The 15,983-nt window shown below is 43.4% G+C and overlaps 1 protein-coding gene across 1 annotated transcript in view; it reads left to right on the top strand.

Annotated features, from left to right (window-relative positions):
* LOC310860772 (uncharacterized protein) overlaps nt 1–3,926 on the top strand; it is a gene marked incomplete at both ends in the record, with an annotated part of 47,715 nt that extends 43,789 nt beyond the window's left edge. Inside the window, one exon of the mRNA XM_083767931.1 lies at nt 3,867–3,926. Within this exon, the coding sequence (XP_083624057.1) occupies nt 3,867–3,926 (60 nt within the window). The remainder of the gene's footprint in view (nt 1–3,866) is intronic.
* Nucleotides 3,927–15,983: the final 12,057 nt, after the last annotated feature.

The raw sequence follows: 15,983 nt of genomic DNA, 5'->3' as shown, positions 1-15,983 counted from the left end.
TGTGAGGGAAAAGGATCTAATTAAAACTGTTTAGCAGCCATAAACGTCAATACGTCTAATTGCCTATTAAGTAATGGATGCCATGGGCGTAAAGACGTATACCTTGGGAATTCAAAATATATATATATATATATATTTTCATCCATATTTTGAAAATTCCTCTATTCTGGTGTACAGGTGATGACATGCACATTACATGCATAATAGAATTACAAATGATTTCTTTCTTTATAATGGGATATTTGGCACTCAAAGCTAGGGTGGCCAGACGTCCGGTTTCACGCCGGACAGTCCGGTTTTAGACCCACCTGTCCTCCTCCCACCTCAACCTCTGGCCGGACACATAATTGTCAGTTTTTTTGTGATATACAGTGCTTGTGTCATAACTGTCATTTACGTCGTCTGCCTGGGTATTAAAATCTCCAGCGAGCTTGCCACACTGTCTTAAAATGAGAGAGGCGAGTGGAGACGTTCTGAGTGTTGCCTGTCCGCTTAATTATAAGCGACTTTGGGCTTGTTTTATATAATAGGGCGGCTACTAAGCCTAGTCAGGCTTTTTGTCTCCACCAGGCCGAAGGCATGTGGGGAGAGTATGTTTTGCACTCCGTCCGTCCGTGTGTCCGTCCGTCCGTCCGTCCGTCCGTCCGTCCGTGAGCAGCTAATCTCGGCCACCGTTAACCCCATCGATGCCAAATTTTGCACACACACTCCCTGGATGCCAACGATGAACCTCTGCCCCAAACTTTCCACAACGGCCTGTTATAGCGCCACCAGGAGGCCGCTTTGTGCAAAACAAGTTTTTGCACAGTACACCTACAGATTTTGTCCAAACATCACGCAAATTGGTACACAGTCTCTCTAGAGCCATTCAACGAAACCGGTCTTTCAGATTTCTCACACTCCATCCTGATTGGTTAAGATTGGCTTCCAAAATTCACAGGAGTGCTCAGTTTCAAACAAAATGCTGCAAATCATGAGCAGAGATTTCCGTGAAATTGTGCACCCACATTCCCACTAGGCCGAGGACGAAATGCCACATGAACAATTTCAACTCAGCCTCAAGGTGGCGCTATAACTGGCCGAAAAGTGTTTTTACCTCTAACTGCACGGATCTGTGGATAACGTTGTATGCCAACTCCCTAGAGGCCAAGGAAAAACCTTTGCCTGGAATTTTCCACATCTGCTCTTTATAGCGCCACCAGGAGGCCGACATATGTAAAACACATTTTCTATTATTACTCCTTCAGATTTTATCCAAATTTCACACAAATCGGTATACACTATCTCCATAGTCATGTGATCAACACGGAGCGGCACCATTTCCCATCTTCCATCCTAATTGGCTAAGATTAGCTTCCAAAGCTCACACGATTCGTCCTTCGAAAAAAGGCCACAAATCACAAACACAGTGTGCAATTTCCGTTAAATTATACACGCACATTTTCACTAGGCCGAGGACGACATGCCACAATTTTCCTCAAAATCAGCCTCACGGTGGCGCTATAACAGGCCAATTCCTGTTTTTAGCTATAACTGCATCGATCTGTATACAACTTATGTATGCACACATGGAAAAACATTGTACCTGCATCCCTCCAACACAAACCTCCGGCCCAAATCTTCCTCAACAGCCTGTTATAGCGCCACCATGAGGCCACAACCTGACCTGCCCTGGTGGAGACCTGTGCCGATTGGCACTTTGTCTAGTTGGGCTTGTTTTCATAGACATGGTTGCTTGGTTCTCTTCCAAAACCTGGCAACACTGCCAGTGGGATGGTCGGTTTGTTTGTTGTGCTCTCACAATCACTTTAGTATAGTTAATAACAATGCAGAGATAAATAAACAAAATATGCCGAAATGAAAAACTACATTTAATGAGCAATGGAGCAAGGAACTCAACATCATAAAGAAAGGGAGGCTAAAGCACTGTGAACATAGGCTACTGGCATCATTCTATGTCCCACACCGATGACCATAAGACTGTATAAAGAAACCCACAAGAAAGAGATTAAACATAAAACATATCTAAACATGAAATAAAATAAATTGATTATAAAATGAATGGCCTTTGTGGTACCCTATAATTTAAAAAGGTTAATTTAATTAGCAAATATATGTTCTCTGTGGACATAATGCTGGAGATGATGGTGGTGAAAATCAGGTGCAATAGTAGTAGTAGGCCTAACAATATTAATATCTGGGGGGGTCGGGGGAGCGAGCCCCGCAAAAGTGTCCACCTTTCTGAGGTCTTGCAGGTGGCCACCCTACTCAAAGACTAAACTGGTGGCGCTGAAAGAGTTTAAGTACCATATAACTCCTCCTGAGTCCTAACTATGCTATCGACCGGAGCTACTGTTGTTGACGTTAGCTTCCAGGCTAGGCTTGGTGCAACATGTTTCGCATCGAGCCGATACTGGAGGCTTGACGAGGTGCAGTGATATGTGAATTATTTATTGAATAATTACACACAACTGTGCTGTAATCCATGCTATCATTGGATAGCCTTTTAAATCCTATTTCCAATCCACGGGGACAAGCAAAGTGATCTCAGCGGCTTCCCCCGGTCTGGTGAACAGTCTGGTGGTGTTATTGTCTGAGAGGACACGGACACTTCACTCAGTGAACTGAACTGGGTGGTGCGCACTGCGCAGGTCCGTCTGAAAACTGTCCAGTGACAACGTCCCGCGGTGAAAGAAATAGTGTGATTAAAATGCGTTATTGCATAACGTGTTGTACATTCTCTTCATGTAATCATTTTGCTGGGGATTACTATACAGTTGAACTACGTACAGTAAAACATATGTTACCATATACACTAATTAAAAGCATGATGACACGTGGTTACAATGTTACAATGAAACATGTTCTCTGAAATTATTGGGAGTCGCACATGAATATGAAACGTACATTTTGTTTTATTATAAAATGCATTATCTCCCTTCAATGTCAATCAGTGATGTCAATCACTTTCTTCATGGTGTGGGAATGAAGAATCAATTCTGAGGAAAAAACGTTTGTTTAGTGATACTATGCTAATTTATATATATTTAGTTTGCTTTGCTACATGACAATTTGACAATGCATGAAAAGCAAGACGTGTCTGCAGCGGCTCTGTCTAATTCCTGAAGAGTGAATACTTTCTTCCAAAACAAATCCAACCGTTTACTGGTTCAAGAAAAAGGAGAAGCAGACTTCACGTTGTACAAGATAATAATAATAATAAAACTTTATTTGTATAGCACCTTTCATGACATGAAATGCAGCTCAAAGTGCTCTACAGAACAATGGAGAATAAAAGAAAAGCAAGGCAACGACATTAAAAGAACAAGCAGTAATGCAATACAGTGAGGACATGAATAACAAAAAAATTAAAAAATAAATGATCAATTAAAAGCGATGTTGTAGAAGTGGGTCTTGAGCTGAGCTTTAAAAATGTCTACAGAGGTTGCCTGACGAAGGTACTGTAGAGTAATTTATACACATGCACGCACATAGACGCACACGCGCACACACGCGCGCATGCAAACTTACACACACGCACACACATAAATGGGGACATGTATAGTTACATTGATTCATACAATGTTATGTTCTGTAATGCAGTTCACATCCAGGTATGGTTTTGTTGTTAAGATAAAGACGATATGGGCCCATACGTGTACACACGCACGCATGGCGCACACACACGACACACACACACACACTCACATACATGCACACAAGATGTTTAGACTTACATCACTTACATCTATTTCACAAACTGTTGGTGATTGTGTAATTGCTTATAATGTTATGTTCAGCTATGCATCACACACAGAGAGTTCAATAATACTATGGAACATTCTGTACGGAAATGCGATTGTCAGGCTGCCGACCCGGAGTATGTGTGTGGAACCAAGCAGGAGATCGAACACAAGAATGACTGATATAAAACACTTTACTTAACTTAGGAATCAAAAGAACACAGGAAACGCCACACAGGGCAGGAACTAAAACATACAGGAACAGCAGCGCAAAGCTGGCGTAGAACCAAACTATAAACCGACACAGAGTCCCACAAACACACCACTTAAATCCCAAAGTCATTAGTAGGCACAAGTGTCCACAGCTGTGTTCCCAGGAGGAAACTGTCTCTCAGGTAGGCTGGGGGAGGGGAACACACAGGGTAGGTAGGAGAGAACATAAGGGTGGCGGACCAGGCATGGGACGTTCTGGGACAGGACGTGACAGCACCCCCTCTCCAAAGGCCCGCTCCCCAGGGACCGAAGAAGGAGACAGGGGGGGCAAAGCCAACCTGGAGACCAGGATCCGGACTCCTCGTGGGGGGGGAGGGTGGGGTAAGGCGCCGGTAAGGCGCCGGTTAACCGGACCACGGGGCCCAGCAGACATGCCCGGATGGCACCCCCGACAACGGCCGCATGGCAGGAACCCCCCTGGCATCAACCACGGCGAAGGTGGGAGTCGTCCTGCCACCGACATGAGCCGGGAGCCCACCGGACAGAGGAAGGGGAGAGCAGAGGGGAAAGGCCGTGTCCAGCATCGGGGCCAGGGAGAAGGGAGGACGAGGAGGACCGGGGGAAAGGGGACCGGGCAGCGGTGAGTCCTTGACGACTGAAGGCAGGCTGCCGAGTGCGGACCCCCCTCAGTCAGAACACAGGGGACGAGGCGAGGGCCGCTACCCCCGAACGAAGACCCCAGCAGCCTGTCAGCATCTCGTCATCGCCGACCCGGGAGGAAAGGACTAAACAGCGGACAGCACACACACCAAGCAAACAGGGCACAGTAACCACATACTCAGGAACCCATACACACACACACTCCAACAACACTCATACGAAAAACAGGAGAGAAAAGACAAGAGGTGAGAGACAAATTCAACACAACACATACAGCTCAAATGAAAAAAGCCTCGCAGGACTAAAAAAAAAACTAAACACAGTAGAAAAAAACCACTCAGGGCTACGTAGAACAAACTAAAACGACCCCCTCGGGGCACTCCGGAGCTCTCCGTAGGAGAAACGCTTAGAACTAAAGCCTCGCACGGCACAACTAGCGTTTACCAATAAAACAGAAATAACAAAAAAAGGCGTCAAAGCTTAAACGTGCCTTACGGGTCTGACAGGGTAGCGGATGATGACAGTGGCCAGGTAGGCTGCAGTATACGCAGAGGCCTTCCCTGAGCCGTAGGTCCCTCTTGTTGTCTGGATGCCGACCTCCCTCTCCGGGCTGGAAATCCATGGAACGCCGCTGACTGAAACTCGCCTTCTCTCTCTCGACGGAAGGACCCCAGGACGGCTCCGCCGCACTGATCCCCGGAGAACCGAAGACGAAGGTGCCTCTCCTGACCTCCTCCACTGGCACGGTTTGTGTCGCAGCATTACGCACAGTCGGCACGGTTTGCGTTCCCACTTCCCTAGTGGGAACTCGACGTACCGCCGGATTGAAGTTGAGCCCCCGGAGCGACAGCATCATAAGGGTGAGGGGACCGGCGATTCTCGCTTCTAACGCCGCAAAGCGTTCGTCCAAAATCCGTTCCAAACCACCCTCCTGGTGGTCCTCGCAGCTCTCCCCCTCCGACCCGCTCCATGCTGGTTCCATATTATGGTCGGTTTATACTGTCAGGCTGCCGACCCGGAGTATGTGTGTGGAACCAAGCAGGAGATCGAACACAAGAATGACTGATATAAAACACTTTACTTAACTTAGGAATCAAAAGAACACAGGAAACGCCACACAGGGCAGGAACTAAAACATACAGGAACAGCAGCGCAAAGCTGGCGTAGAACCAAACTATAAACCGACACAGAGTCCCACAAACACACCACTTAAATCCCAAAGTCATTAGTAGGCACAAGTGTCCACAGCTGTGTTCCCAGGAGGAAACTATCTCTCAGGTAGGCTGGGGGAGGGGAACACACAGGGTAGGTAGGAGAGAACATAAGGGTGGCGGACCAGGCATGGGACGTTCTGGGACAGGACGTGACAGCGATACTGGCCAGGCCAGACCAGATGTTTTCAGTAAGGGGCTTCATCCATCACGCGCGCACACCACCCTAGCTATACGTGCGCATAGACACACTGAGATACGAATATACATACACCGGTGAGATCATGTATAACACACACGCACGCACACTTCACGCACGACAGGGGTGCTGAATAGGAGACCCCAAGTAGGGGTGTAGTCGTGGAGGGCCCGGATTGGGTCGAACACACATAAATACAGACGCACACACCGAGAGGGCCGAGTGATGAGGTCATGGCAAGAATGTGGACCATTTCGATAGGATAAGAGCCAGAAATTCTTAACCCACCCATTTTTAACCATGCACGGGCATAGAAAGCAACGCATTTACAGCATATAAAGGTGGAGACAAAGGACCCAGTTTTCAGTTCTGATCAGGGTCTGTGTAGGTTCCGTTTTTCAGTGCTCATTCTCCTTCCCTCCCTTCCCAAATGTAACCCTTATCTTTTATAATAAATGAACATAAGTGAAAACCTTGCAGAGTCTTCATGTAACCCCGACAGATGACAAGCCGACCAACCAGAGAAATACACCACAGTACAGTGGGAGCTTGTTCCATGCCGACGGCCCGTAGAAGCAAAAAGCTGCTTCCCCGTATTTTTTAGTTGCCATTTTTTTAGGCAAAGCGAGCAGGCCAGCAGTGGAAGACCTTAGGGGGCGGTTTGGGACATATTTAGGCAGGCAGTCATGTAGGTAGGAAGGTGCGAGACCATTGAGAGCTTTATAGACAAGTAAAATAATTTTAAAATCAATCCTAAAAACAACCGGAAGCCAGTGCAGTGATGCCAAAACTGGAGTAATATGTTCTCTCATCTTAGTTCTAGTTAAAACTCTGGCTGCTGCATTTTGGACAAGTTGTAATCTGTCAGTTGTGGTGTGCGTGCTGTTGGCCTGTTGCATGCCTCGCCCATGCACTGTAGAGCCTGCATGTACACATCTTGTTACCGGGGCGGACCGTATCTTTTCTATTCAATCTTGAATCGTAGATAGTGAAAGCATGCTGCTGCATGCAGTCTATGCGGGAAATATCAGACCATAGTAAATAATCAGTACGCGTGCGTACGCAAAACGCAATTTTTTGGGGCCTTTCAGCCACAGGCAAACAGCGTTTTCAGCGACTCAAGCGGAGGTTTTTGGAAACGGATAAATAAGTGAAGTTTTTAGAAAATATCCGGATCAGTGGATCTGTGTAGTCATGCGAAACGGAGCTTTTGAGAAACGATGATGGCACCGCTTATTAGCGCATTTTTACTATAATTAGGTGAAGAGAAGAAAGCTTTTCTCTCACTTGGTAGAGCAATGGTAGACACTTTACCATTGCTCTGGCGACTTTGCAAGTCCTGCACAGAAAATAATAGCAGAGTCAGACCTATAGAAGTGCACACCACGTCCACAACCAGTTGTGGCTATATTTTCCAGGTGTATAATAAATGTGACGTTATAATGTTGGCTATTAAAAGTTCATGCACGCACATTGTAGGCATGCAGGCACAGTGAGTGCATGACAACGGAATGCAGTCAAGGGTGCGCCCTTTATTACTTAAACAGGAGAGAGATGTGCCATTATGCGCACGGCGACCCACTGTATACTTTCTTCTCACCAACCACGCTATATGCGATTGCATTCACACCTCTCTATCTCTCTCTCTGCACCCTCTCTCTCCATGACCATGACCATGAAATGGAGAGTAAAATTCAGCATGATAATATAATTTCACATGCGGCTATGCAGGCATAGACTTGTTGGTGTAGCCTACTGCGCAATGACATTTGGCCATTGGTAGGTTAATTGGTAGGTTAATATCAATTTACAATTTACAATACAATTTAGGCATTTAGCAGACGCTCTTAATCCAGAGCGACTTACATTTAAGCAAGAACAAAAGCATGGGAATACATCACATAAAAGCATTTATCAATATCATGAAACATGCGTAAGCTAAGAAAGTAACAGTGGAATATCTATATAATGAAACTATACATACACTATACATATAAACTATACATATTTACTACTATGCTATACACATGGCGTGCTATGACTATATACAATACAATTATAGTGCTGTCTACATAACATGCTATAAGTCTGTGTCAAATGCTATCTAAGCCAACAGAAATGCTATCTAAGGGGTTAGGGTAAGTGCTATGGGCCATGATGGAGTCTGAAAAGGTGGGTTTTCAGGCTACGGCGGAAGATTGGGAGTGATGCTGCAGTTCTGACTGCAATGGGAAGTGCATTCCACAGTTTTGGAGCCAGAAGGGGGAAGAGTTTGGGACGTGTGGAGCGTTGTCCCGGCGTTTTTAGTGAGGGTACTTCCAGTTTCCCTGCGTTGGCTGATCTGAGTGCGCGGGAGGGTTTGTAGGGTTCAATCATACTTGTAAGATATGGGGGAGCCATACCTTTGGTTGCTTTGAATGCCAGCATCAGAGTTTTGTATTCTGTGCGGGCAGCGACCGGGAGCCAGTGGAGGGAGCGGAGCAGGGGGGAGACATGTGAGAATTTTGGCTGGTTGAAGACCAAGCGAGCTGCTGCATTTTGGATCAGCTGGAGAGGTTTAAGTGCACATGCTGGTAGGCCAGTAAGGAGGGAGTTACAATAGGCGAGTTTTGACAAGACTGTTGTCTGGATTAGGAGCTGGGCTGATATCCACAGTTTATCTGTAGCAGTCCGCAATTAACCTGTTGTTCAAGCTTTGCACTCGGCACCAATACAAATGAAATCACCAGTCCGCACTGGACAGAGCAGAGCCTTTGCTCGCTGCAGTTTATGCAACATATGATAAGTTTTAAAGTTGTTAATTAACAGTGATATATAAACATGAACAATCGGATTGATATCCATGTAGTTTCCATGCAGGCACAAGCTGCATTTCTCAGCGGTGACATCGTTTCTCAAAAGCTCCGTTTCGCATGACTACACAGCTCCACTATTCCGGATATTTTCGAAAATCTTCACTTATTTATCCGTTTCCAAAAACCTGTTTGGCTGAAAAACCAGCAGTGGACCTAATGAGCCAAAGTCCCGACACCTGTGCAATTTCCAGCCTCTGCCTGAGCCAATTGATTGCCATGGCAAGTGGCAACTCCAGCCTAAGCTTCATTCATTCAACAAAATCCCCACACACCTGCCATTTCCTAATAGTCCACTTCTCAGCCACTCGACACACACACACACACACACACACACACACACACACACACACACACACACACACACACACACACACACACACACAGACACACACACACACACACACACACACACACACACACACACACACACACACACACACACACACACACACACGCACACACGCACACACACACACACACGAGTAAGGGCAACACAGCATATCTTCACCAGAATAACAATATCTATAGAAGCTCACACAGAGCAGTTTATTGCCAAGCCAACCAAACGGGTGAAGGATATGTTTCTGTTGCCGATCGTCGGAGATGATGGTGGTGCTGAACAACTTTAAAATATTTGTCTGGCTTTTTCTGATCTTTTTATTAACAGAGTAAAGCATAAATTATGGACAGACTAAAGTAGTAAATATACCTAAAAATTTTACTTGCGTGAATAAGTGCATTACATAGTAATTGTACACAGTTACAGTACTTTCACCACTGCCATTAACCTGTACTTATGCTGGCTTAGTTACTACAGTATCCCATCTAATTGTGTTGGATGTTTCACACCAGTAACATGTCTTCACGTCTTTTTGTAAAGTGGGAATTTCCAGAGCTGAATATTCCTGAGGACAAACTAGTGAGTTAAAGGAGGATTCTGCCTCCACACTCCTAAATGATGCAACACTGTGTTACATTAACAGTATTCTATTGTATAGTAGTGTACTGCTATTTATTGTTTTCTATTCTGCTGAGAAGTATACTCACTTCACTGTTTTTTTATTGTATTAGTTTTGTGGCTCATATTGCATTGACTTGGAGTTCAATAATACTTTTTTGATACCTTGACTCTTATTAGTTTTATTTTTCGTCACAAGGGGGTTAGAAAGACTCCTATTAAACCCTCAAATAAGATCCATGACATGTCATGCAAGTTTCTTTATAAATCAATATGTGGCTGACATCCTTTGAATTACATTAAAAAAAGGCAAGAATAGGATAAAAAACCTCAACTCAGTAATTTTGTAGTTCAATGAAAGCACACAGATAACAGTCCGTACTCTCAAACTGTAGTTGTGAAGTTGCCCGAACGGCCATGGCTCCAAGAACAGTCAGAAATTGTAGTTAAGGGCTTTTATTTTCCCCAAACTCCTCCACCAAAAGTCCAGACAATTGTTCAGTGCAATAATTCTCAATAGCAAACTATATTACAGGCAACAAAATAAAGGAAGGACAAAAAGATAAATAAATACTTGGGCAACACTCCTTAACAAAAGCTTATGTAAACACCCATCCCATTCCGATGTTATAGAAAGCAGTTTGATCATGCATATGTATATATAATTATATATAGGGCACGGGTAGACAGTATTGTTTTAGATTATTTATTAAAATGCACAGCAGCAGTTTTGAGACCAACACATAAGCTAAACCAAAACGCTGTTTAGGAGGAGAAAATATGTCACTGACTAATCTAATTATCCTTCATGTAACCCACATGTGAAATTAGGGTGTACTATATTAAATAAATAAGTCATTGAAATGCACAAGTAATTCATGACAGCAACATTGATAAACTAGAAAAAGTGCCCTTCTGGGCACAGGTCTCCACCAGGATAGGAATGTAGGACATTGCAGCTTGCCTTCATCTGGTGGTTGGATAAAAGGGCAACAAAAGTAAACTAGGGAGTTGGCATAGAAAGTTATCCACAGATCCGTGCAGTTAGAGGTAAAAACACTTTTCGGCCAGTTATAGCGCCACCTTGAGGCTGAGTTGAAATTGTTCATGTGGCATTTCTTCCTCGGCCTAGTGGGAATGTGCGTGCACAATTTCACGGAAATCACGCGATGTGTTCATGATTTGCAGCATTTTGTTTGAAACTGAGCACTCCTGTGAACTTTGGAAGCCAATCTTAACCAATCAGGATGGAGTCTGAGAAATCTGAAAGACCCGTTTCGTTGAATGGCTCTAGAGAGACTGTACGTGTACCAATTTGCGTGATGTTTGGACAAAATCTGTAGGTGTACTGTGCAAAAACTTGTTTTGCACAAAGCGGCCTCCTGGTGGCGCTATAACAGGCCGTTCTGGAAAGTTTGGGGCAGAGGTTCATCGTTGGCATCCAGGGAGTGTGTGTGCAAAATTTGGCATCGACCGGGTTAACGGTGGCCGAGATTAGCTGCTCACGGACACACACACAGACGGACACACGGACACACGGACGGACGGAGTGCAAAACATACTCTCCCCCCATGCCTTCGGCCTGGTGGAGATAATAAGGGTTAAAATGGTAATGGTTTCACAATGTTTAGGGTCAGCTGTAAAACTGTACATGTACAAAAAACAACAACATCCCTTTAAGGGACAGGCAGGTGAAGTGACTTATCCCCTTTAATGACACAGTGTGTGGGGGCTGCTCTCTACTGAAGCTGCGGTGTGGAGAGAGAGAAGCAGACAGACAACGTCAGAACAGAAAGCTGCAAAAAATTAAAAAGGAAGAAACCTGTGATAATCTGTAAACATTAGAACAGTGACACACACTTGTGCTAAGTGTTGGTCAGACTTGGGAGCAGAACCTGCTCGGTTTGTTTTGAGTTTGTGCAGACCGAGTGTTTTGGTGAGTTTAAAAACAATGCATTGATTCATTGCACTAAACTTTGTGATTTAACTTTTACATGGAAACGTTTTGTATTATTTCATGAGTAAGAGTATATTGTGTATGCTCTTGATGATAAAATGTTGGTTTGTTCATGGTAAAACATGAGTACACTTAAGGCAGCTCAGCTGGGCAGCCAGCTGCTGGCAGTAATAATCAACATCAATTTGGGTCTATAGTTGTGCATACTGCAGCTAGTGCTAATTGACCCACATTGACCCAACATGAAGCAGCGCCAGACAGCTTAAACAAAGACGCCGGAAGTGGGCAACCTGGGTAATACGCAGCCTCACCCTATGCCTGACTATTATAGCTCACTGCCAGAGCGGTAGGAGTGTTGGAGCTTGAATTGAATTATTTTATAATTTTTGGATTGAACAGTGGCAATTGCATTGAAGACACAAAGTGAACTGAAAAAAGACTGAGTTACAGTGTCACACGTTTTATTAATTTTTTGATGTTTTGGACTGAACAACTGAACTGAAAAAGGACTGAGTTACAGTGTCACGTACACTTCATTTTGATAACAGAACAATTAATTTGAACTATAACCTGATCTAAGTATAGCAAATTGTTGTAATATTTTATTTCATGATTCAAGTTGTGATTTAAGGTTTTTTCATTCTATTTTGATATTTTGGAGAAAAGGGAAAGAGTTAACTCAAGATATTTAGAAAAACAAATAGATTAAATAGGATTTCAAACTAGTTCCTAAAATTAGTTAATACCTATCTAAATTACCTGACTAAATTAGTTGACTAAAATACCTGAACTTAGTTTAGAACTTAGCTACTTCTAAATTAGGATTAAGGGAAATAAAAAGGGAAAGTGGAAAACTTTATTTTGTTTTTGTTTTATTGGCTCAAAGGTCAATGTTGTGTGTTGTATGTGTAACCAAGTGGAGTCGCTACTTACTCCTAATGTCACAGTAATACTACGCCACTCCCAATTACAGGGTGGGAGACCCGGAATACATAAGGTAAGTGTTCAGTTTGAGTGAACAATAATTGTCGGTTGCTCAAGTACATATAACTTTATTTAGAAAAGTACACATTATTGGCATTTAACCCATTCTGAACGGGCACCCATTTTGGTGTCAGCATCATGTTATGCTTTAGCTATTGAAAAATAGCAGATCTACAAGCTCATATCGCGCCACCGAGTGGCGCGATACGAGCTTGTAGGTCTGCTATTTTTTAAAAATCGAAGAGCGACTGACATTTTTTAGAATCTGATCTCAGGTCAGAATGGGTCAATCAGACCAGTGTGTGTCCAGCGGAAACCTCGTTATGAATCTGATCTCAGGTCAGAATGGGTTAATAAAAACATTTACAAATGTCACCAATATAGATTGCAACAGGCTTAATTACCGTAGTCAGATCATAACTTGGGTAAATAGCTGTACTGAGATGTACTATTTGATTAATTCCGCACACACAGTTAACACAGCAAATCGAAGCCACTCTGAGCCAAAGGTAATTGGCATTAAACACTTTAAACACAGCAAAGATCACTGCAAAATAATATCAAAAGGCTACTAGCCATAAACACAGCAAAAAGGTCAGTAATCAAGTGCCAGTCTGCAGCATAACCATTAACCAAGTATATGTCTGTCTTTAAGGATAGCCTATTACAGCCGTTGGTCAAGACAACAATGAGGGACTCGTTTAAAGCCACCTGGGCTATTTCAGTGATAGATATATATACTACAAAAGAATAAAACTGTAGCAGCATAGAGTTTAAAAACCAAAACAACAGCGGTTCAACAGTACCAGTCCCTGTTAACAGGTGTCAGGGCATCCCAGGTTGGTTGTTTGCTCGTTCAGAACGCCATCTCTAGACTCATGTCACACACACTATAGCAGCCTCTCGTTCCAGCTCGTGTGTGTACCACACACACACAATAGAGGGCTCTCGTTCGCAGCGTCTTTGTTTCTAGCAGCCTGTGTATACCAACACCACGCATACAATGACAGGGCTGTCCGCTCTAAGTCAGAGCTCCACCAACGTCTCGACATGGCGACGCGGACACAAACATGAAGCAGCGCCAGACAGCTTAAACAAAGACGCCGGAAGTGGGCAACCTGGGTAATACGCAGCCTCACCCTATGCCTGACTAGCTACGTTATATGCTGAGCTGAGGGGGTGGTGCTATGAAACGTATTGGTTCAGTCCCACTGATTACATTTGTATTGTATGTTTGTCTTTGTCTTATTGAGTAAAAGGTTTGCCGGCTTTACATTTAAAGTAAGTGGTCTCTGGTCTGATATTTTATTGTTCCCCACTCATTAGAACCTAGAACTAGTCCAGTGGTTAACCTCGGTGATACAGGTGCTACACTCACATTACTGGCTCTTTAGGTGGCAAATTGCAGTCTGGGAGGTGGGAGAAGCTTTCAAATTAATTGATTTCTCAGTGAAATCAGTTGTACACATTATTATGAAAACAAATGATGCAGTTTTCAATGAACTCCAAAGTTCTATCACCTCACCCAGGCACAGCTAACGTGGCCTGCAGCAAGTACTTGGCTGTTTCAGACAACCGCACATTCTGTTGTACATCAAATAGGGAACAGTGCTTGTAGAAAGCTCATGCATGTGAGCTTGTTTGCCTATTTACACAACTATTCTATTATTCAGAGCATGATCTTCTGTTGTTGATGAATGTTCTCCCTTTATGACATCCCCTGAATATGGATGCTACTAGTAGTGTTCATGTGGTTTAGAATTATAACTGAGTGGATTTGTGTAGAATTTGCTGTGTATCTTCATGAAGACATTTAATGGACATGCATCACATTGGCTCTAGTGCCATCTTCAGACCAACATATCAACCATACACACATATATCTAAAAATCACTATAGGTTAATCCTGTTTCTATTTCAACGCAGGTGGACTAGCAGCCTGAGGAGTACTGTTGAAACTAGGAGGACTGTATACTGGCTGATTAGGTAGGATGTTGGTGCCGCCCGGTGTGTCAGTAAGAACACTTGGAACACAGAACTGGGTACTGTAGCTTTGCTTTACTTGCATGACTCATGAGGCTTTGCTTTACTTGCATGACTCATGAGGTAGTAGACAGTGTGATCTGTGCATAAACAAAACGCATAGAAAATAATAATAATCAGTAGGCAAGGCAGCCTAATTATGGTTTGGCCTTTCCAAACACGTACAGTGAATGGGTGAGTTGACCATTTCTGAAGGTGAAATGGTTTAATTTCCCGTCTCTGTTTTATTCTATTTGGGATGTGTAGAATGTTGAGGGTTTTTTACCAGAGCCATGTTTGATCATCCTGCTGGCCAGCCAGAAGGGACCGAAATATTGTACTGAGCAAATGGACTATTACCACCTTTAATAATTCAATTGTCTCCACATCATATATTTTCTTTGTCATGGACAGTTGGACACTTGTACAAAACATTAATAATTCTACTCGAGTTGGAAGCATTAAGACCCATTTTAACCCTCAATGGCTTCCTTTCTGAAAAATAACGTCATTATAAAAAGATTAACGCGTTTAGATATTCTATTTACAATGAGTTGCGGATGGGAGCTGGTGCCACTTGGACCTAGACGTAACGTAGCACTACAAAATACTGAATATTACCATTAGGCTCCCACCTGTTGCTTTTATACGTTATTACGTAGCCTCTTCTTTTGTATTAGAAGTTCTATTTTTATACGACTTGTATTACAGAGTCAGTATGCAGGAGGGACAGTTTGTATGTGTGTGTATGTCTGTATGTGTTTAGCAATTATGTTTATGTGGAAACATCAAAAGATTCAAAAAGTCTACTTGTACAAAAATGTAGGGATGCAACAGTTAATGAAACAAATCAATTCAATTTTTCACAAAATAATACATTTTATTATTTATTTTCAAAAATATCAAAGAGACGCTCTCGCTCACTCGCATGCACACGCACACATACATTACACACACACACACACACACACACACACACACTCATTCTCAATCCAACTAAAAGCAAATGTGCTCTGAGAAGCATCTGAGACTGAGCTACTGCTACGCAGAAAAGCAATTACCACTCCTGCCAGCTTCTATCAACACTTAATCATTCATGTAATGTATGTATTGCATGTATGCTAGCATGGCCCTGAAAGTACCTAATAAACTCTCGGCCTTCTGTTGTTCTCTCCTGGTTG

This window comes from Protomyctophum parallelum, assembly GCF_964188405.1.
Source record: "Protomyctophum parallelum genome assembly, chromosome: 1".
In the NCBI taxonomy this organism is placed as follows: domain Eukaryota; kingdom Metazoa; phylum Chordata; class Actinopteri; order Myctophiformes; family Myctophidae; genus Protomyctophum; species Protomyctophum parallelum.
Note: the sequence above shows the minus strand (reverse complement) of the source record. Positions and strands in the feature narration are given on the sequence as shown.